Genomic DNA, 22041 nt, shown 5'->3' with positions numbered 1-22041 from the left:
TATATTATTACAATTTTAATACAGTTTTTTGCTTTCTTAAAATGTGTATACATATTTTTGGCACCCTCTGTATGTAACTCAAACCACTGTGCTATACACCTTAAACTTATACAGTAATGTATGCCAATTATTTCTCAATAAAACTGGAAACAAACAAAAAACCCCTGCCAGCAATTTGCTTAAGATTGCATTAAATATGTAGATCAATTTTGGGAAAATTGATATGTTTTCAGTTCTATGAACATCTATCTATCTGTTTAGGTTTTCTCTGATTTCTCTTACCATTGTTTCTAGTTTCTATTGTGTAGTTCTTGATCTCATTTTAAAAAATTGATTTCTAAGTATTCAATTTTTGTTGCTATTGTAAATGGTATTTTTATTTCAATTTCCTATAATTTGTTGCTATGGTAATAGAAATACAATTGAATTTTGTTTACTGACTTTGAATCCTGACACATTCACTAATTTGTTCTAGTATTTTCTTTATAAATTTCTTAGGATTTTATACACAATCATGTCATTTCTGAATAAAGAGAGTTTATTTCTTCTTCAATTTGAATGCCTTCTTTTTCCTTTTCTTGTCCTGTTGTACTGACTAGAACCTCCAATACGGTGTTAACTAGAAATGGTGAAAGCAGGCATCTTTTGTTTTATACCTGATCTTAGGGGCAAGCATTCAATATTTCAGTATTGAGAATGATATTAGCTTAGGTTTTTCATGGTTACCCTTTATCACATTTGGGGAAATTTCTTTCTATTCCTAGTTTGTGGGTTGCTTTTATCATAAATGTATTTTTCAAATGCTTATTATCTATCTGTTGAAATAATAATATGATTTTTCTCCTTTAATCTGTTAATATGGTGAAGTGGATTGGGATAAATCCCTCCTAATCATGGTGTATCATCCATTTAATGTACTATTTTGCCTGTGGTTTTTTTTAAATTAGTTTGCTTGTCTTTTTATCATTAATTTCTAGGATTTCTTTTTATATGTTAGATAAAAGTTCTTTATTAGATAAGCTTTTCTAATTTCTTTTGATCTGTGTAGTTTACGTATTTAGTATTTTTTTAAATAATAATTTTTAAGTCCATGTGTAATAACTCCATCTTGATTTTTTTGTCTATCAATTTCTATTGCCTGTTATTTCTCTTAGGTTTTGTTCATGTATCATGTTTTTGTATGAGTACTGAAGAGTGTATAAGAAAAACTATAGAGGTTTTTTTAAACTTGGAAATAATTACAAACTTACAGAAAAATTGAAAAATAAGAGTACAAAGGACACCCATATACCATTTTCCTAGATTCACCTATTGTTAACATTTCACGGCTTTTACTTTGTAATTTGAATATGCTCTCCCTCTCTCTCATTCTCTCTCTTTCTATATGCATATTTATATATGCATACATACATACACACATACATACACTTAATTATTTTTCCTCAGCCGTTTATGTTTAACTTGCCTACACCACAGCCTCTTTACCCCTAAATATTCCAAGGTATATTTCCTAAAGGATATTCTGTGGAGACAATTTCAGGCTCTGGATGATGGGATTCCTTTAAGCAGAAATTTATTATATTTTTCTAGCTTTTCTCAGTGTAAGATTTATCTAAAACAACTTAGTCTGCCATTGCCAGAAATAGAACCTCTTACCTATCTCTTTTTGTGATCTAGTGCCAGAGTTTTATTCCCATAGTGGGTTTTACTTTGCAAGGGCCAGTTTCCCATCATTACCCTTCTTTAATAGAATTTCTTTATTATTCCTATTTATTTGTTTTTTTCTATTTGACTTTTTACCATCAGTTTGTCTATTTCCCAAATAATGCCTTTATTTTGTATTATTAAATTATGAAATGTTAGGAAAGATGGATATCATTATCATTTTAATATTCCTGCATAAGAACAGGGTCTGTTTTTCTGTTTCTCTAAAACTTCTTTTGGAATTCTCAGTAGCCTTTCACTTTCTCATTGTTTTTCCTCTGCTCACAGCAAGATGGATTCTGGATATACTCTGAGTACTGTAACAACCACCTGGACGCCTGCATGGAGCTCTCCAAACTGATGAAGGACAGCCGTTACCAGCATTTCTTTGAGGCCTGTCGCCTCTTGCAGCAGATGATCGACATTGCTATTGATGGTTTCCTTTTGACTCCAGTCCAGAAGATCTGCAAGTATCCCTTACAGTTGGCTGAGCTCCTCAAGTATACGGCCCAGGACCATAGGTAAGGGGAAGCAGGATGAAGGAGAGAGCCTCTTCTACTTGTTGGACCCCCTTTTGTCTTTTCTGTGCTTCCGTTAGCTTATCTGCACAATGAGATGATGACATTATCTCTCTTGCTTCACAAGGCTGTTATGTGTATCAAGTGAGGGAATGCTTGTTAGAGTAGCTTATAAAGTTGTAAATCAGTGTGCACGCAAAATCAGTATACATCATTGTTATTGTGCCACTTAGACCCTGCCTTCAGGGAACTTACAGCCTGGTCCTTAGTCCTGAGTTCAGCCAAAGGAGTCAACCCAGATGGAATATTGTTCAACTGATTTATTCTACTCTGCTTGATAGATTCAAATATCCTGGTAACAGCTTGCCCAACTGTATTGACCTTGGATTTCTTCTGCAAGGCTATATCTCGGGTCTTCTTTAGTCTTTTCTACCCTCCTCTGCCTCATTCCAACTGTACCTTTTACTTAGACCCAGAGCACGACTGGGGGGAAATAGACTTGAGACTTGCCCTGAGTTCTTCTCAAAGTTTTTCAGTATTTTCAAGAAAATCAACTCAAAATGGACCAAGGAGCTTCTCTTTCTTAGAATGGAAATGAAACCCCTAAACCTCTACCAGTAAGGTGTATGTTGGGAGTCATCTCCAACAATGGGGATGGTCTACAGTGAACCATCCCCCCTCTTGCACATGCTTTATTTCATGACCTAGAGTCCCCAGCCTGTTTCTAGCATGCCTTTAATTGGTATTAAATCCCTGACCTTGACTTGTTGGCCCAGCTCTCAGCTTTCTTTCTGATTAAGCACTCCAAGAAGAAAGAAGACCTTTGCCCAGTTTTATTTTGCTTTCTGCCTGATTCTTATTAGACCTGCTTCCAGCTTTCATTTGGCTCCATTATCTGATTTCCTTGGAGCTGACTTCTAGACCTAGTTGCATAAGGCCATGGGTGTGGGCCATTTGGTTTTGTTTATGTCAAACTTCTAGGCCAGTCCCTGGGTTCGTTCTGAAGTTGATGTTGTTTCTTTAGCAAACCATGGCTCATGTGCTTTAGTGGTTCTGGAGCCTTGGGCAGATTTCAGTATAAAGCTAAATGCAGTGGCACTGGACTCTCCCTTTGTGTGAGTAACAACACCAGTGGTAGTTCTGCCTGCCATGCTGTGTGGGCTGTGACGGAGGCAGGTGGAAAAGGATCTTGCACAGGAGAATTCTGCTCTCTCCCCAGTGAATCTGTTTACTAGCTGGGGGATGGTGGGAATACTCATGAGAAATTTGGAGGTGACCACATCTCACTCGAAAAGATTTAATACAACCCATTGCCAGAACTAAGTACCAAGTTTTCTAAGGATACAGTTTTTTTGTGAGCACTAATAGGTCACGGAAGAACCCCCACTAAAATTAAGATCCTTTAAAAATAAAATGGAAAATATTTATGGTGCCTGAAATGGAAAGGCCTTTTATGGAAGGTATTCTAGTCAGATTTCCTCCTTCAATGGCCAGAAAGACTGAAGTCCAGACTAGGAAAACAACAAAGAGCAAGTCTGTGGCAAAACAGGGACACAAATTGTGGTCCGTGGTCTGGGAACCTATCTTTTTAAAGAGCCTTCTGAGTGATTTTCATACCCAGGAAGGTTTGTGAGCCATTGTACATTAACCAGTCAATGTAATACAATAATACATTGTATTAACCACATTGTATTAACCATTGTGTCCTCCAGTTCTGCCAGTGCATGGTGTCATGAGCCTAAATGACCTCCACGGTTATACTTCTTGGTGCTAAGTGACCAGAAGCAGCCTCTATTGTACCTAAATCTCAGTGGAGCGGCCTTCAAACCAATAGTTTTAAAACCGGGATATTCAAAGAGTGGTTCTCAAATGTTTTTATATCACAGCTCATTTCCCACCTACCTCTGAGTATCTGTTCTGTGGAACCTAGCAGGAGGCTCTAAAAATCATACTTGGGGATTGATGATATCAATTAGGTAATTATATACTGCATAATTGCTTTTAAGAGCCCAGAAAGACCATTTCAAAGCACAGCCAAAAGCTATGTTTGTTTCTTAGGTGAAAGCAACCCCAGGGCCTTACTGGGTTTAATGGGAGCCAGTAAGACAGGACATGTGCCCGGCACTTGCCATTCCTGTGCTCCTTCACCTTGTGACTAGAACCCCTGCCTCAAGGCCTTTTGGCCCTCTGGGTCCCCGGCCCCCTTTCCTTCTACCTCCTGAGCTCCAGAGTGCTGAGAGAATGGATCGGGCAATAGCAGGCTACATCAATCCCTGTCCTCCTTCATCATGACCGGTAGGGCCCAGCATTGACCACAGGCCACCCCTATGACAGGTTTCAAAGCTGTCAGGATGACACCTCCTGTGATGCATGTCATAGAGTAGCTTGGATTTGTAGGCAATTAGAGGCTGCTGTCAGCTTGAAGCCTTAGTCAGATAGGTGTTTAGATAGGTAGGTCTGAAATGCAGGCAGTCAGAGTGGTTTCTGAGGTAGAAGATTAGATGGATGGAGAGTGATAAATGGAAAATACTACCTTTCCTTACAAAAGGCTGACATGTCCCTTCCCCACCACCCAACCTTCCTTAAGCTGACAAGAATGTAGACTGTATACGAGAAGGAGTTCAGCTGACATGTCTGGAATAATACAATCTTGTTTAAGTCAGTCTCCTCATTAGGCCCCTGGACCCAGACCTCATCTGGAGACTTGGGAGCACTGAGCAGGGTTCAGGCTGGACCACAGCTATTCACTTCTTCTCTCGCCCACTCCTAAATCTGTGGGGTCAAGTTAGAGATGGGCATATTCCCCCTCTAACCATTGTGAGAAAGGCAGCCAGCTAAAAATGGCAAAGGTTGGCTGACAGTAATGGCACAGTGGCAGTGATGAATCCATGATTGAGTCGGGCATGAGGTAATAAGCATTCTCATGCTAGTGCTGTCCAATAGAACTTTCTGTAATGATGTAAAGGTTCTGTATTTGTGCTCTCCCATATAGTAGCCATGGGGCATGCATAGCTATTGAATACTGAGAAATGTAGCTGGTGCAACTTAGGAACTAAATTTTTAATTTTACTTCATTTTGATTAAATGTGGCTAGTGACTATCATATTGAATAGTGTAGCTCTGTGCTTTACCTCCCAGAAAGTGGCTTAAGGTATTTTCCTTATGCCATCAAATCAGAGAGAGGAATGGAATGGGAGACTGAAATTGGGCCCAAAGAACAGGGACACTTATTTATGTCAGCATGTTCTACACTGCAACCACCCCTTCCTTTATCACCCTATCCTGCTTCTAAATGGCAGGCTCAAATAGTACTGCCAGGAAGAAACTTTGACAGTGTTACAGAACCCAAAAGATCCCCCATAGGCTGGAGCAAGTAACCAAAAGAATGAAATGTAACATGAACAAATATAAAATATTGCAGTTGTGTCTAAGAAATCAACAGTTCAAGTACAGATGGAGAGAGATGCAGCTTCCTGATTGTATGCTTTAAAGAGATTTAGGAAGTGTTAGTCAACCATAAGTTCAATATGAGTCAGCAGTGGGGTCCAGAAGAAGAACTGATAATCACTAACATTCATAAAGGCTCAGGATAAAGAAGAGGTTTTGTTTTGTTTTTAACAGAGTTGTCTTGAGACAGAATAGACTGGTTAGGAGGTGTAGTAAGCATCCTGTCACTGGAGGTGATATAATGCAATAAGTAGTGTTTGAAGACTCGCCTGGCAGGTGTACAGAAAACAGATTGGAGCTGGGGACACCAGCTAAGAGGAGGAGCTACATGGCACGTGCCCTGGCAGTTAGAATTTCCTTCCCTGTGCCTATGTTTGGTTCTCCACCCCACACTTCAACATCTTAGGAAAGGAAAAGACAGTTGCTGTGAATCTTTTTTCTTCTCTCTTTCTAATTGGTGCTGGAACAGTGAGCAGGTTAGTAACCACAAAGCATGTTCAGCTTCTCTAAGAAAAGATTAATTAAGACTGAACTCATCTTCCTGCCTTCTCAGTTTATTGTAGCTCCACCAAATGTCTGGGATGTCACTTTCAGTCTTCCTTTAACAGGAGTCATTCAGTGGAAGTATAATCAGACAAGCAGAGAAAACTGGGCAGGATGGTATAACCTTCAACAAATGTGCCATCCACAGTCTAGGAAGCTGGGCCTAGGGTTGTATTTCTGGGACTGGAGGCTTTTAGAGGCAACCCACGTGATGTCTATACTAGAGGAATGTTCGATTTGTATTAATAATACTGCTAACATTTACTATGAGCCAAGAGAAAAATAGTTTACATGGATGATTAAACCCTCAACAAATCCTACTGTAATTCTCCCTATTTTATGGGAAATTGAGCCACTGAAATGGTGAATGAGACTTGCCAAAGGCCTCACCATTAGTTAATGGCAAAACTAGGGTTTTAGCCCAAGGCGTCTGGCTCCAGACTCTGTTCTAACCACTGCATACTATCTCTATATTGTACAGGAGGAAAGGTGTGGATGTTATTTCAGTCACTGGAAGAGTTCCCTAGGAATAGGTCATAGAAGAGATAGTAAAGTTGTCTGGACCATGCCATCTGTGGGGGGCTCCCTTCTTGGTTCTTGGCTAGTTGTATTAGATAGGACACAAAAACAATGGTGTAAAAAAGATAGGAGTCTATTTCTCTTTCATGTAAATGAAGTCTGTAAGGAGGCAGTCTAAGGCTGCCATGGTGGCTCCATGGTCATCAGAGACTTGGGTTCCTTCTAACTTTCTGTTACCCTATCCCTAGGAATATGGACCTAATCCTTATGGTCCAAGATGGCTGCTGGAACTTAAGCCATTGCATCGACATTCCAAGCATCAGGATTGAGTAAGGGCCAAAGAAGGGCATGTTGTTTTCCTTAAAGGACGTTTCTCAAAAATTCTGCCCAATACTTTTATTTACATTTAATTGGACGTAATTTAGTCGCATAGTCACCCCTTACTGTAAAAAAGGATGGATAATGTACTCTTACTCCATGTGGCATGAGTTCTATCTGAAAATCAGGGCTCTATTATATTAGATTGGTGCAAAAGTAATTGTGGTTTAAAAGGTTAAAAATAATTGCAAAAGCCACAGTTACTTTTACACCAACCTAATAAAAAGCAGGAAGCGGAGAATGGATGTTAGGGTTGGCACCCAGCATATTGATTCTCTGGCACATTGATTCATTCAACTTGTACTTTTGTGTCTTCACAGTGACTACAGGTATGTGGCAGCTGCTCTGGCTGTCATGAGAAATGTGACTCAGCAGATCAATGAACGCAAGCGACGTTTGGAGAATATCGACAAGATTGCCCAGTGGCAGGCCTCTGTTCTAGACTGGGAGGTAGGATCCTTACCAACGGACATTGGGGAGTCTGAATAGCTTAGCCAGAACTTCGCATAGCCAAGGATGGGCGAAGAGGGATTAGATTTGAGGAACAGCAGGAAGGATTTAGATTAGAGCCAAGGTAAAACTTCCTGCTAATGATAGGTGTGTTGTGTACTTGAATAGCTTTCAAAGAAGGTTGGAGAAATCTATGTGGCAGTACTTCATTGAGAAAGGAAAGGTTCATCTATTTGGGTATTGCCAGAAAACAATTGGGTTGATTCAGTTGCCTTTCAGAGCTCTTTCAAGTCCTGGAATTTCATCACCACTAGATGAATACTTGGATAAGGAATCGTATGTGCTAATTCACTTCCAGAAACAGAATACAAAGTTGGTTCTCTGGTGCAGGCTAGCCAACATTTTTTCCTCTGGGTGGGATCACCTCACCCTGACACATCTACTAGGTCAACCTAAACCTGTGCACTTCAGGCCATGACCATCATCCCTGCCAAATTGACAGACCAAATTCTGGTTTGTTTGTGTGTGTGTGTGTGTGTTTTTTTTAATCATCTGCTTACAAAAATAATCCCGGGTAGCCTTACATTCCATTAGACATAGTCCCAACCTCTCTGAACTCAGAAAGCCTATAGTGGCTGAAGTCATGAAAGCCTTCCCTTCCTAGGTGCTTACTTGCAGAGGACGTAGACAGCCTAACAAATAAATGGAGATTTTGCCTCTGTAATGCCAGTGCCCTGTTGAGGTTTCTGTTCAATAGAAGCAAAGCTGTGAATGTTACGGCCTCACAGGTACCAGTGTGTTGAGCACGCTATTCAGTGTTTTTCTCTGGTGCCCACCAACAGAACCAAGAGTAATGGCATTTCACATTTATCTCTCAGGCCCAGGTTGTGAAATCTGATAGCCCACAGGCTAACATAACCAAAACGGGAGAGACTAGACATGCTACCAGGGAGGAGGCAGCAATCTTGTCTCGTGGCCTCAACTCAGGCGTCATTTCCTGGGATTGAGAGGTAGTATTTCTGTAAAATTTTACGTAGTTTAGCACATTCCAAGGGCCTTACAAACAGCTTACAAACAGCTTCCTTACAAACAGCTTCCATCAGCCTTACAAACAGCTACCTAACCAAGGTCCAGAAAGAAATCATCTTTCCTTTATTCTACTAACTCTGTTCCTCCTTAATGTAGGTAGCTAGAAAAGACCACAATTCTGAGCAGCTTGCATGTTTTTTGAGTTTTATTTGAAGGATAATGTCCTTATACAGAGTAAAAAAAATGATTCTTTGAGATTCAGAGAAAGGAATGAATCTATATAAAGAGGTTCTCTTGCTCATAAGATGAAGCCAGCATTGACCCAGACTTGTTAGGAAATCATGGCTTCTCCTTCCCTTGTGTCGGGTTTGCTTTAACTAGTTGCCTGATCAGAGGCACAGGGCTGGACCAAATGACCTTTAGCAAGCCCATCAACTCTAAGGCACTCTGAAACTGTGGTTGGTTAGCAGGCCTCTTTTTCTCTACCCCTGGCAGGGTTCTGTGTAAGAGGAGATTCCCAGCGGCAGTTGTCTTCCTACTTTCTAGAATACCTTCCCAATGCCTGGAAGACCTTCTAATCCCTTCACATGCTCTGGGACTTCATTCCCTGCAGCTGGGGCCGTGGAGGACCAAGAATAGCTTGAAATCCCTTGGCCTATCCAGGGAGCTTCATTAATACCAAATTCAAAGGCTGTAAGCTATGATTTAAAGACTCGGCATCTCAGGAGGAATTTCATATGTTTTTGTCTGTGGGTGAGGGGTGGAAAACAAAAAAGGAATTCTGAGCCAAGATTGATAGAACACTTTATCTCAGCCTCCTTTGTTCGCATGATTGATTGGTCCTCTAATCTCATGCAAGCCCCCACAACCCTGGCACCCTCCAGCTTGGTGAAGCCCTTCTTCATCTAAATTGGTAAGAAGAAAAATTCCTCGTGGTCCCCTTTTCAGACTCTGGGGTCACTGTGGAACTTACTAGCTCCAGAGGAATTGCCCTCTAGGAAGCCTTTTCTCCAGCAAGGCCTTGTGGGTGCGTATCAGAGGCCTAGGTCTAAAGTGTCTGTAATGTTCGTCACATCTACTCTTAAAAACTTCAAGAATGTCAAATTCACCAGGACTTTTAGAGGAACTGCCCCCACAACAACCTTGGCCATGTTTGTGCGCATGTGTGTACATACACACATGCACATGTGATGATGCTGGAAGTCTGAGAAGCCTGTTTCTGACCAAGGTCACATAGCAAATCAGTGACAAAACTAAAATTTGAATATAGTCTCCAGATCCCCTCTGTGGTGTTCTTTTCACTGCTGCATCACATACTCTGACAACCTTCTTCATCCTGTAGCCCAATTCCTTTCCTTTGTGATACTTCAGGGACTTGTATTTGCTGTAATGGTCCATATCTAAGCAAGACAGTAAGACTGCTTAGATATGGGGGGGACCCAAATCCCAGTAAGGCTAAAGGTGGATGAGTACGGGGGGATCTCCCCCAGAAAGCAGTAGGACATGCCTCTACTCCATGACTTGCTGGCTCTTGGCATAGGTTGCCCAACCTCACTGGTTCCCTGGTATAGGTTCTTTGTATGTTCCACCTGTCCAAGCAGTTGAACAGGCAGAGAGAGGTCCTGCCAGCTTGCTGAAACTGCTGTGGACAAGCCTTACAGATCAAGAAAATGAAGCAATGCTTTGTTATCTCTGCCACTGCCATGCCTCCCCCATGTGTTTGCATAAACAGGGTGGCTGTCAAAAGCATCCACGTGATTTCAGCTTAATTTGTCAAATCAAAAAGAAGTCATAGAGGAAACCTTTAGAGCTTAATCTCCCTTGAAGAGGAATTTTGAAAGAGGGTGGAGGGTTGATGGCATACAGGCAGTAGGTGCCTGCTCAATAAATAAGAGCACCCGGGTAGAGAGCAGGAGGTCTTACATTTTCCAGACCTGACACTCCCTCACCTTATTCCATGAGTGTTCTGGGTCTTTTGCCCAACTCCAGTTACCATGCCAGCCTATGGGGACTAGAGTTCATGAAGTACCCCCCTGCTCTGCCCCACCCCCCGGGGCTCCTAAAAAAATAAATGGATGAATGAAAGTGTTACCTATACCTCTAAGTAATAATAAATACTTTAGAGCAGCTTTAGGGAAACAGCAGGGAGAAGAAACCCGTTCCCAAGGACTGCAGTTTCTGGGGAATTTCCATGTCTGATTTCTCTGATTCTGATGTTTGGTTGAGTTGTCACTGTACCATCCTTTGCACTCATTAGATTCACTTGAAAGGAAGGGAGAAGGGACAAATCCCTGACAGCTTTTTTTCTTTTAAATTTATCATGTTGACATTGTTTAGTAAAATTATATAGGTTTCAAGTATACATTTCTATAATACGTCATCTATATATTGTGTGTTCTCCACCCAGAGTCAGTTCTCCTTCTGTCACCATATATTTGATCCCCTTTCCCCTCTTCTACCATCCCCCTCCCGCCTCCCTTCTGGTAACCACTAAACTATTGTCTATGTCTATGAGTTTTTGTTTGTTTTCCCACATATGAGTGAAATATGGTTCTTGACTTTTTCTGTCTGAGTTATTTCACTTAGCATGATAATTTCAGGCTCCATCCATGTTGTCGCAAATGGCAGTATTTCATCTTTTCTCACGGGCGAGTAATATTCCATTGTATATATGTACTCCATCCTTACAGGTTCTTTTTAATCTTTTTTTTCTGGAGATTTTTACCAGGAGTCCAAGTTTGGAGCTCATGTTTGGGAACTTGGTTATGAGTGGTTGTGAATTCCTCCTCATGGCACCTCTCCCCTCACAGCCTAGTTGTGTAATACACAATGACCTGCTCCAGTTTACCATTGGATGATTTAATCCAAAGAAGTTAGAGGAAACACAAAAACCCAACATTGATGGAGTCAGCAAAAGCATCTATTTAAAAGCTAACGTGGCTTGATGAGGCATACTCCTGGGACGAGGAGATCAAATGTGGGGCTGGATGAATTTGTTATTTCTCTGCCCTCCTGTCCATAGGCAGCATTGAAAATAAACTCTACGAAAAGGATGGCATTTCCATTGTTCTTTCCCTGGATCTGCTCAGGCCACAACCACACATCAGACAGTCATTCTGTAATCAGAATGGGGTGCTGAGCATTGGGATTTTGAGATGAATGAGATGTGGTCTTGTGTATCCAGTGCAGGCAGATAGGTTATAGGCAGAGGGAACAGTGTGAACAAAATCCTAAAAGAATGGAAGAGAACAGGAAGCCCATGGGGAGGGATCAATTGGAAAGGATTGCACTTTTTGGAACAAGGCGAAGAATCGTGTGGTACAAGTGGGACAGAGGAGTCAAAGAGTGAGAGCTCTGAACTCGGAGAGGGCCCTTTCCTTCACATGAACTGACTTGATGCTCTCAAGCAGTCATATGATGTGAGCCAAACAGGAATCACTATATTATCCCCATTGTCTAAGGAAACAGACTGAGAGTGGTTAAGCTACTTCCCACGGGCACAGAGTAAGTTGGTAACAGCACTGGGCCCAGAACCCAAGTCTTCTGAGAGTCTCACCTCAGAAATTTCCCAAATCCGCGGATTGCTGCATTAAGAAATCATTCTACTGTGGTTTGACACTTTGGAACATGGACTTTGGAGGGAGTCTGGCCTAGATTCAGCCACTTTGGAACAATTACTTGCAATTTCTCTGAACTTGGTTTTGGCAGTAATAACAGTACAATATTGTGTTGTTGTGAGTGTGGATAGGAATATGTGGCACAGGGTACAGGGCACACAGTAATTGTCAGGATAATAACTATCACTTATGTGGATCATACAATGCTAAGCACTGTATATATGTAAATTTATATAATCTTCAGAACAGCCAAATGAGGTGGGTACTGTTATTACCCTGATTTTAAAGATGAGGAAATTGAGGCACAGAGAGTCTATGTGAGTTGCCCAACATCAACTGTCAACCAGCTTTGTGAGCATAGGTGGTATATTTTTTCAAGTTTTTGTTTTTGTTTTCATTTGCTTGCCAGAGTTACATGTGGCAAGAACTACTTAAAATAGAATTAGATTATTCCTGGCTGGCATAGTGGGTGGACCAGATGACACTGAGTAATCCTCCTGGTCTGTTCATTCTGTTTAACATGTGGTATCTCTAAAAGTAATCGTGGCCATCTTTGCATGGCATTTGCATGGCTCCTTTTTCATAGTTTTCTTTTACTTCATACGTACTCAAAATGGATGGTGGCACATTTTCCTGGCCTACTTCAGTGTGGGACATGGCATACTGATACCACTCTCACATTTTCATTCCTCCAACAGGAAAGTCCTTCACAGCTCCCTCATCCTAAGGGCTTCCTCTCTCAGCCCTGGGCCTCCAGAGGTGCTGTGCTAATATGTGGGCCCCTCAAGGAGGAGAGTTTATCTAAGTTCCAAGGTATCCCTGAGGTGGAGTCTGAAGTTACAGTAGTACCCCGAGCTTTCTTTCTGAGGTTGTGTTATTAGAAAATATTTCTACTGAGCTCCCTTTTTCCTTCTCATCCCTTAGAATGGAAAAAATTGGTATGCTCGAAACAGCTAGAAAAACTGAGACCCAGAGAGAGGAAGGGACTGACCGTCCAGTGATTTTTGGCCTAGAGACAGCATACTGTAGTGGCAAGAGTGAGCACATTCTCTGGAGCTGCAGAATTGGGGCTGGGTTATGGATCTGTACCTAACTAGCTGGGTGACCTTGGCCGATCACTTGACTTCTCTGTACCTTGGACTATAAAATTAGAGCAAGAATATCTACCTCCCAGGCAATTATGAGGCTCAGAAGAGATAGGGTGAAAGTATGTAACATGATGTCTGACCAATTAGGTGCTCAGTAAATATTAATTCTCCTGAGTCCTGGGCCACTGATTTTGACCCCATCTTCACATAGACCCTAGAACACACATCCCTGTGCCCGTGGCTTTGGCATAGTTTGCCTTGTGTTCCATGATTTCTTGTGGCTTTGGCATAGTTTGCCTTGTGTTCCATGAGCACACCTGTATTAGTCTCCTCCACTGAGATGTGCGCTCCTTGAGAACAGGTACCAAGTCTAGCTTGTCATCTGATGACACCCCCACATACTTTTGACCTAGCAGAGTTACCATAAAGAAGGGGCCCTTGGAAACTCTGGAAGTAAATGACTTAGGAATCAGGTATCTTGGTGCTTTTTTGCATCTGACTCTGCATAGCAAGGAAGGGAGAAGTGGTTTCAGGCTCTCTGGATAGCAAACCAAGGAAGCATGTAGTTGTGAAGCTTCCTATTTAATCAGTAGATTTTAATGAACTGAGAGCAAAAGGAAAAACTATTTGAAGGGAGTGAGAGAATTCTATTTCCCGCTATCATCATCTTCTTCTTGCCAGATCCTGTACCCTTCTTCTTGTCTGTGAAACAGAGTCTTCTACCACCTGCCAGGCTTACTCTTCAGGTACAGGAATGAGTCTAAAAGACTAGAACTAGGATGAAATACTGGGGCAGAGAAAGATATTCATAGAGAAAAAGAGAGACAATCAGAGAATTAACTTCATGGCAGCTGGTGCCCCTAGGGCCAGAGGGCAACTGACTATAGCAGTCCTGGATGGGGGGCTCATTTGACCTCAGGGTGAACAAGAGTATGAGTCTTTCCAGCTCATGGAGCCTTTCAAGGATTCCCAGGAGGCCCTCTCTTTATCCCTCCTTCCCCCGCAGTCCTTTGTGTCCTCCTCCTGCCCCTGAGTATGCCCAGCCCTAGATGCCTCCAGGTAAGTGATGGGTCCATCCCTCCTACCTGGCTACCTCTCACTGTCACATGTCCTTCCTAGGGTGAGGACATCCTAGACAGGAGCTCGGAGCTGATCTACACTGGGGAGATGGCCTGGATCTACCAGCCCTATGGCCGCAACCAGCAGCGAGTCTTCTTCCTGTTTGATCACCAAATGGTCCTCTGCAAGAAGGTAATCCCACCCCCTTCTTCCCTGAGGGATATGGGCACTTCAGGTGGTACCAGCCCCTCTTTCTTCATCATCCCCAGCTCCCAATGAAGTAGGCTAAAACTGATGGGTGAAAAGCAGGAGATTAGCAGAAATTCCACGTCAGGATCACTGGTATGACATGAAGATCACAGGCAGAGCTGGCTTACGGGAAGTGAAACTCTGAAGTTGTACATTTTGTCTTGGTATCTTTATTAGCATTTGCCCTCCTGCCTCTCATGGTGATTCTTCTCACTGTCTTCCACCAACAACTGACAGCCTGTTGATTTATACCAATTGTTAAAAATTGTAAGTATTTCTATCCTAGTTGGTGAACAGTGGCTTCCCTGTGCACCTCCCCCCATTTCCACTCTAATGACTCTGGTCACCTGGCCCCTTGATTGCTGTAAGAACCAACAAGGGGCCTCCTACCTTTAACCTCTTTCCCTGATAGGTAGGTACCCTTTGTGGCATAGGAATTTTCCCTGTATCTTACCCATTTTCTATGCAAGGTGTGTCACTTCCCTACAAATCTCAACCGTGCTATTCTCCATCCTCCATTCTCTGTAATCCATTTGAGAAGTTTTGCTTTTCTCATTGACCCTGGCTGACTCAGTGTGAGTGTTGCTTTCTTGGTTTCTTATCCTTGGCAAGTAGGAGGATGGCATATGTTCTCAGACTGATTCCTCCTGATGTGACACTGTTTCCCTCATCTCTCTCATGATGGAGAGTGCAGACCACTTTGGCTCCAGGGAGTAGTTGGGGAAAATTTGGGACCAGGGAAAGTGAAAAACGAGGGAAAAAACAAAGAATGCTTAGAGTGACTTTCGAAATTCACCGTCCTACCCTTGGCTCTTTCTCCATTACCCAGTCCCTTTGTTCTCTTCCTCATCCTGTAGCAAACGTGTCTGAAGAGGAATGCTGAGTCATGAAACACCTGCTTGAACACTATCATTTTTTTGCTAGCCTGGAACACGAACCATACATTTGTTTTAAAGCCCCCTGTTCTGTGGGTACCACATCTTACATTTTATCTTTGTCCATTTGCCTTTGACAGTGGACTGAGAGGACAAATTGAGCTTCGAGTGAAAATGCCTCAGTTTTGGGGGATAAGCTTTGAATGCTAGTTCTGGAACCAATAGCTGGTTAGTTAATCGGTACAATAACTACCTTCATTGGGAGCTACCCCTGAAAGAGAACCTTTATGATTCTGGAACTTAGACAAACACCCAGGCCTCTTTTTAGCTCCCCCTAACTCTTCCTAGGACTTCTATCAAATCAGGAGGCAGGATTTTTGAGGGTTAATGTAGAAAGCCAATGAAATTCTCAGCATACCAGGCATGTCACCAATAGGCATGTACCCATTCTTCCCACTGAGGCATGTTTGCTCTCAGAATAACCAGTCATAGAGAGACAGAGCAAAATAATTAGGAAGCTGATTCATTTTAGGGACTCCTGCCATTCAGACCCTGTTAATTTTGGCATCTGTCAGCCACGGTTGAGATTACTTTAATTAAAATGTGAAAGGTGGCTCTAGAAAGCAGTGGCTATAGGATACAGGGTCAGGAGCCAGGACAAAATAATGAGGCAAAGGCTAGGAATAAAGGGGAGAAACAAAATGAACAGCAGGCTTAGGTTAGGAGCCAAGGGGCAGTTGAAGACCAAAATGATGAGTCAACTCTAGATCAGTTAGTAGGAGCCCATGATTAAGGAAAAACAGAAATCCAGGTATAGGAAAGATTGAAACACTATCCCATCTATATCTTAGATAATTTGGCCCAGTCCTAAGTTCCCATCCTGAAGATTCTCTTAATTCATAGTCAGTTATGTAAAGTCTTATGTAAACTCTGAAGATTCTCTTAATTCCTAGTCAGTTATATAAAATCTTCCCTAGTTTGTAATTGTAAGTTGGAATTGCCTGAGCCACTTAGAACAGCTTGAAAAACTTGTAGCTTATTTCAGTGTGTGTGAGTATGTGCACGTGCGCGCGCGCGTGCGCATGTATGTGTGTCTGAAGATACTTTATTCATTTATTTTTAAATTTAATTTATTGAGGTGGCAATGGTTAGTAAAATTACATAGGTTGCAAGTGTACAATTCCATAAAACATCATCTGTATACTTTTAAATGTCTATTATAGTAGGTTTGAAGATACCAATGGCTTCTAATTATGTGATCCCTTCTTTAACTTTTGCTGTCCTCCCTCTTTCCTTGTCACTTTCTTTTGAAAAATTTACATAAGACTCTTTGTTCTCTTTCTCCTTGTCCTCTACGATGGCTATCTCTGCTTCTCTGTATCTCACTGCCCTGTTATTTTGGTTAACATATATTTTTGTTATTTTTTCCTGAGATGATTATACTGGAAATTATTTTTCTGCTTTAGGGGATTTTCCCCCCTTTTTGTTGATGTTTTTCCTTTCACTTTTTACTAAGGAAGGAGAGCCTCTTTTCCCTCTCCTCAGTTATTCATCCATTGATGCACCTATAGCCGTGCAGTTGCCCCAAACAACCTTTTCCCTGTGTCGTCTGTCGTCAGTTGTGCCAGTCTGGACATACTCTATTGTCCCTGAGTCATAACTACTTGGTATTTGTGTTGCTTGCACCATATTCTTGGAGGATCAGAACTAAACAGAATGTAATGATGTGTGTGAGAGAGAGGACTTCTTCTGTTCAAGGAACTTTCTGCATTTGTGCCCGTTCTTCTTTCACTGACTGTCCAAACTTGGAGGATGAGCCATTTGGGACAACTAGAAATGCAAAAATAGCAACACAGATGGGGCTAGAGCAGAAAGAAAATGAGGATTTGAAACCAGAAAACCTTGGTCCGAGACTCTATTTTCTGTTTCTAATTTATCCTACCTTGGGAAGTTCTTTAAGTCTTAGTTTTCCTCAGTGTCACATCAGACTGATCGCAAAATTTATCTCAGGAGGCTTTGAGAAGAACCACCTCAGTTAGTGGGAAGCAGTGAAGTATAGTGTTAAGAGCATGGATTCTAGGGTCAGACAAGAGGACACCAATTTCTTTTTTCCCCATGAACTGCATTATGTGAGTTTGGACAAATTCTCTATGCCTATTATTATCCCCTCATTTCCAAAATGAGAATCATAATGGTGTCTACATGGAAGAGAAATTTCAAGGGTTAAATGAGAATATGGTTTCAGTGGCTGGCACATAGTACTTAGTGAATGCCAGCTATTGGTACTACTACTGTATACTCAGTATTACAATCATTTATCCAACAAATTTTTATTGGGCAGCAATATACAGAATGTTAAACATGTACCGATTTTAGAGACAGATAGTCTAGACTCAAAGCCCCACTCTGCCATTTAGTATCTTTTATTCCTGGACAAGTTTCTTAACTGCGCTATGTCTACAGTTCCTCATAAAATGGGGTTATAACAGTATCCACCTTGTAGAATTGTTGTAAGAATTATTTCAGTTAATAAAAGAAAAACATTTAGCCATTAAGAGTTGAATGCATAAATAAAATGTGATACGCACACAATTGAATATTATGCAGCCTTAAAAAAGAAGGAACTCAGAGATGTCATCAAAACGACCGCGTGAGGTGAGCCTCTGTAAATCTCCCCTGGATTTTACAACAAATGGAACAACTATAACTCCACAAAGGACTCCCTGCACAGCAGATAGGCAAGATGAAGAGGCCCACTACTGAATTCACCAAAAGATGGGCCCATCGCGCCAGCGGGGAAGGAGGGAAGGGAGAAGTGCGGAGATGAAGCCGCTGGGGCACAGGACGCAGACCTAGCTCAGTGCTCCGAGCTCGCTGCATCCCGAAGCTACCCCAGCTGCGGGAGAGGGAAGAACTCGGACTGCTAGGGCTCCATTTGTGGCCCACAGGTTTGAGGGGACAGCATATAACACGGCTGAACCCAACGCTCATGGCAGAGACCTCGGAGAAAAGACTGAGGGAAGAAGGCTAAAAAAGTGGTTATCAGCACTCACTGCTGAGCAGAGAATGGAAGCCTTAGGCACTGAGACTAGCCACCCCCTGTTTACCCTCCCAGAGCTCACCCCGCCCCCACCTGCCCCATGCTAGAAGCAGAACAGTATCAGTGTCAGATCAAAAGAACAGAATATTTGCTGTTCTGAGAACTGTGGACCACAGACACAGATTCACAGCCCAACTAGTTCTGGCAAAAGGGAGGGAGCTGTGGAAGCAGGACCGGCTGTGGTGGTGGTCGCCGCCATTGCTCTGGGCCACCTCTCACAACACACCCCACCCATGGCACCACCTATCGGGGCGGATCCCTGCAGGAGTAAACAGAACTGCTGAAACATACCGGCTCTAAATCTGGTGCAGGAAGAGCTTTGGAATTTCAAAAGCTCTCCGCATACCCACATGGACACTGCGCCCTGTGACCCAGGCGAACTATTAACAGAGGAGAAGCTTGTCTCCCAGGGAATCCCCCCATTGTGTGAGAAGCTGGAATAGTGCAGAGAAAATATAGCACTACCGTGTGAGAGAAATAAAAGGCTGCAGTCAGAGAGAAAATAAAACATCCTACCAACAAGTACTGGAAAACAAAAGAAGGACCACTTCCTATCAACCTTTTGCAGAAGCCACGCCTATAGATGTCTAGGAAGACAAATAATAAATCAGTAATTGCCATGAATAACCAAGGCAACAAGACAGCTCAGAAAGAAAGTGAAAAGTCTCCAGAAAAGGAACTTAAAGATGTGGAAATATATGACTTAAATCACAGAGAATTCAAGATTGAGTTCTGAGAAAACTCAACAAGATGCAAGAAAGCACAGAAATGCAGTTCAATGAACTCAGAAACACAATGAAAGAACCACATAAGCATTTTATGAAAGAGACTGAAATTTTAAAAAAGAACCAAATAGAATTTCTGGAGATTAAGAACTCAACAGAAGAAATGAAGAATGAAAGAGCCAACTTAGGTAATAGAGTTGACCAGATGGAGGAAAGAATCAGTGACATCGAAGATGGAAACCTGGAAATGACACGGATGGAAGAAGAAGGGGACTTGGGACTTAAAAGAAATGAAAGAAGTCTAGAAGAACTTTCTGACTCCATCAGAAAGAGCAATATAAGAATAATGGGCATACCATAAGGAGAAGAAAGACAGAAGGGAACAGAGAATATATTCAAACAAATTGTCGATCAGAACTTCCGAAACTTGTGGACAGAACTGGATCCTCGAATCCAAGAAGCAAATAGAACACTTAATTAACTCAATCCCAACAGGCCTTCTCCAAGGCACATTGTATTGAAGCTGTCTAAAATCAACAACAAAGAAAGAATCCTCAAGGCAGCCAGGGAAAAGAAGACGGCACCCTACAAAGAAAGCCCATTAGATTATCATGAGATTTTTCAGCAGAAACTCTACAAGCCAGGAGGGAGTTGAACCAAATATTCAAACTGTTGAAAGAGAGAAATTATGAGCCAAGAATAATATACCCAGCAAAGATATCCTTTAGATATGAAGGAGGAATAAAGACCTTTCCAGACCTACAGAAGCTAAGGGAATTTTCTAATACACAACATGCACTACAAGAAATACTAAAGGATGCTATTCGACCACCATCAACAGGGACAATTTGTGGCAAGCAAAACATAAAAAGGGGAAGATTAAAGGCCTGAAGCGGAATATGGGAATGGACAAAGTAAGCGTGCTGAAGAAAATGGAATACTTTAAATATCAAACTTACTTTTAAATAAACTTAAGGGTGACCACTCAAAGAAAATCCAGAACTGAAATAAATATTGTAATAAAAGAAGAAACAGAGGGAAACATCATTGAATACCACCACACAGAAATAATAGACAACAACAAAAAGGCAAAGAAACAATGCAGACACAGCCTTACCAGAAAACTAAAGATAGAATGACAGGAAATCCTCACATATCAATAATCACCCTAAATGTAAATGGACTGAACTCACCAATTAAAAGTCACAGAGTACCAGATTGGATCAAAAAACTAAACGCAACCATATACTGTCTCCAAGAGACACATCTCAGCTACAAGGACAAGCATAGACTCAAAGTGAAAGGGTGGAAATTGACACTCCAAGCAAATGGTACCCAGAGAAAACCAGGTGTAGCCATACGGATATCAGATGAAACAGACTTCAGGGTGAAAAAGATAACAAGAGAGAAAGATGGACATTTTATAATGGTAAAGGGGACTATACAACAAGAAGACATAACAGTCATCAATATTTATGCCCCCAATCATGGAGCACTGAAATATACCAAGCAAATACTAACAGAACTAAAGAGAGAAATTGATCAAAACAGAATTATACTGGGCGACTTAAATATATCATTGACAGCTACAGATAGATCATCCAAACTGAAAATAAACAACGAAATAGCAGCCCTAAATGACACATTAGATGAAATGGACATAACTGACATATACAGAGCACTTCATCCTGAAACATCAAACTATATATTTTTTACTAGTGTACATTGAACATTCCAAAGGATAGACCATATATTGGGACATAAAATCAGCTTCAGCAAATTTAAGAAGATTGAAATCACACCAAGCATAATCTCTGATCACGAGGCTTTGAAATTGAATATCAACTGCAAAAAGAAAGCAGGAAAAAACACAAATACATGGAGATTAAACAACATACTTTTAAAGAACGACTGGGTCAAAGAAGAAATTAGAGGAGAGATCAAAAGTTACATAGAAACAAATGACAATGAAATTACATCCTACCAAAATTTTTGGGATGCAGCGAAAGCAGTTTTTCTTTTTTATTTTTTTATTGGGGTGACAATTGTTAGTAAAATTGCATAGATTTCAGGTGTATAATTCTGTATAGACACAGACAATAGTTTAGCAAAAGCAGTTTTAAGGGGGAGATTTATATCATTACAGGCCTATTTCAAGAAACAAGAAAAATCTCAAATAAATAACCAAACGTTACGCCTTAAAGAACTAGAAAAAGAAGAAGAAATGAAACCCAAGGTTAGCAGAAGAAAGGAAATAACGAAAATCAGAGCAGAACTAAATGAAATAGAGAAGAAAAAGACAATGGAAAAAATTAATGTGACAAAGAGCTTGTTCTTTCAAAAGCTTAACACAGTTGACAAACCCTTGGCTAGACTCACTAAGATAAAAAGAGGGAAGACACTAATTAACAAAATCAGAAGTGAAAAAGGGGAAGTTATCACGGACACCACAGAAATACAAAGGGTCATCCAAGAATACTATGAAGGACTATCTGCCACCAAATTCAATAACCTAGAAGAAATGGACAAGTTCTTAGAAACATATAGCCTTCTTATGCTGAACCATGAAGAACTGGAAAATATAAACTGATCACCAGTAATGAAATTGAATCAGTCATCCAAAACCTTCCCAAAAGCAAAAGTCCAGGACCAGATGGCTGCACTAGTGAATTCTACCAAACCTTCAAAGAGGATCTAATGCCAATCCTGCTCAAACTCTTACAAAAAACTGAAGAAGAGA

General features: G+C 41.3%; 1 protein-coding gene across 6 annotated transcripts in view; it reads left to right on the top strand.

The window, feature by feature from the left end:
- Positions 1 to 22041, top strand: part of ARHGEF9 (Cdc42 guanine nucleotide exchange factor 9) — a 311063-nt gene that overhangs the window by 262035 nt on the left and 26987 nt on the right. For all 6 annotated transcript variants that reach the window (XM_033111439.1, XM_033111446.1, XM_033111462.1 and 3 more), the window contains exons 5-7: positions 1993 to 2225; positions 7430 to 7559; positions 14413 to 14544. In XM_033111439.1, coding sequence (XP_032967330.1) covers positions 1993 to 2225; positions 7430 to 7559; positions 14413 to 14544 — 495 coding nt within the window. The remainder of the gene's footprint in view (positions 1 to 1992; positions 2226 to 7429; positions 7560 to 14412; positions 14545 to 22041) is intronic.

Source organism: Rhinolophus ferrumequinum, chromosome X (assembly GCF_004115265.2).
Source record: "Rhinolophus ferrumequinum isolate MPI-CBG mRhiFer1 chromosome X, mRhiFer1_v1.p, whole genome shotgun sequence".
NCBI classification, from domain to species: domain Eukaryota; kingdom Metazoa; phylum Chordata; class Mammalia; order Chiroptera; family Rhinolophidae; genus Rhinolophus; species Rhinolophus ferrumequinum.
This window is presented reverse-complemented; position numbering and strand designations above follow the sequence as displayed.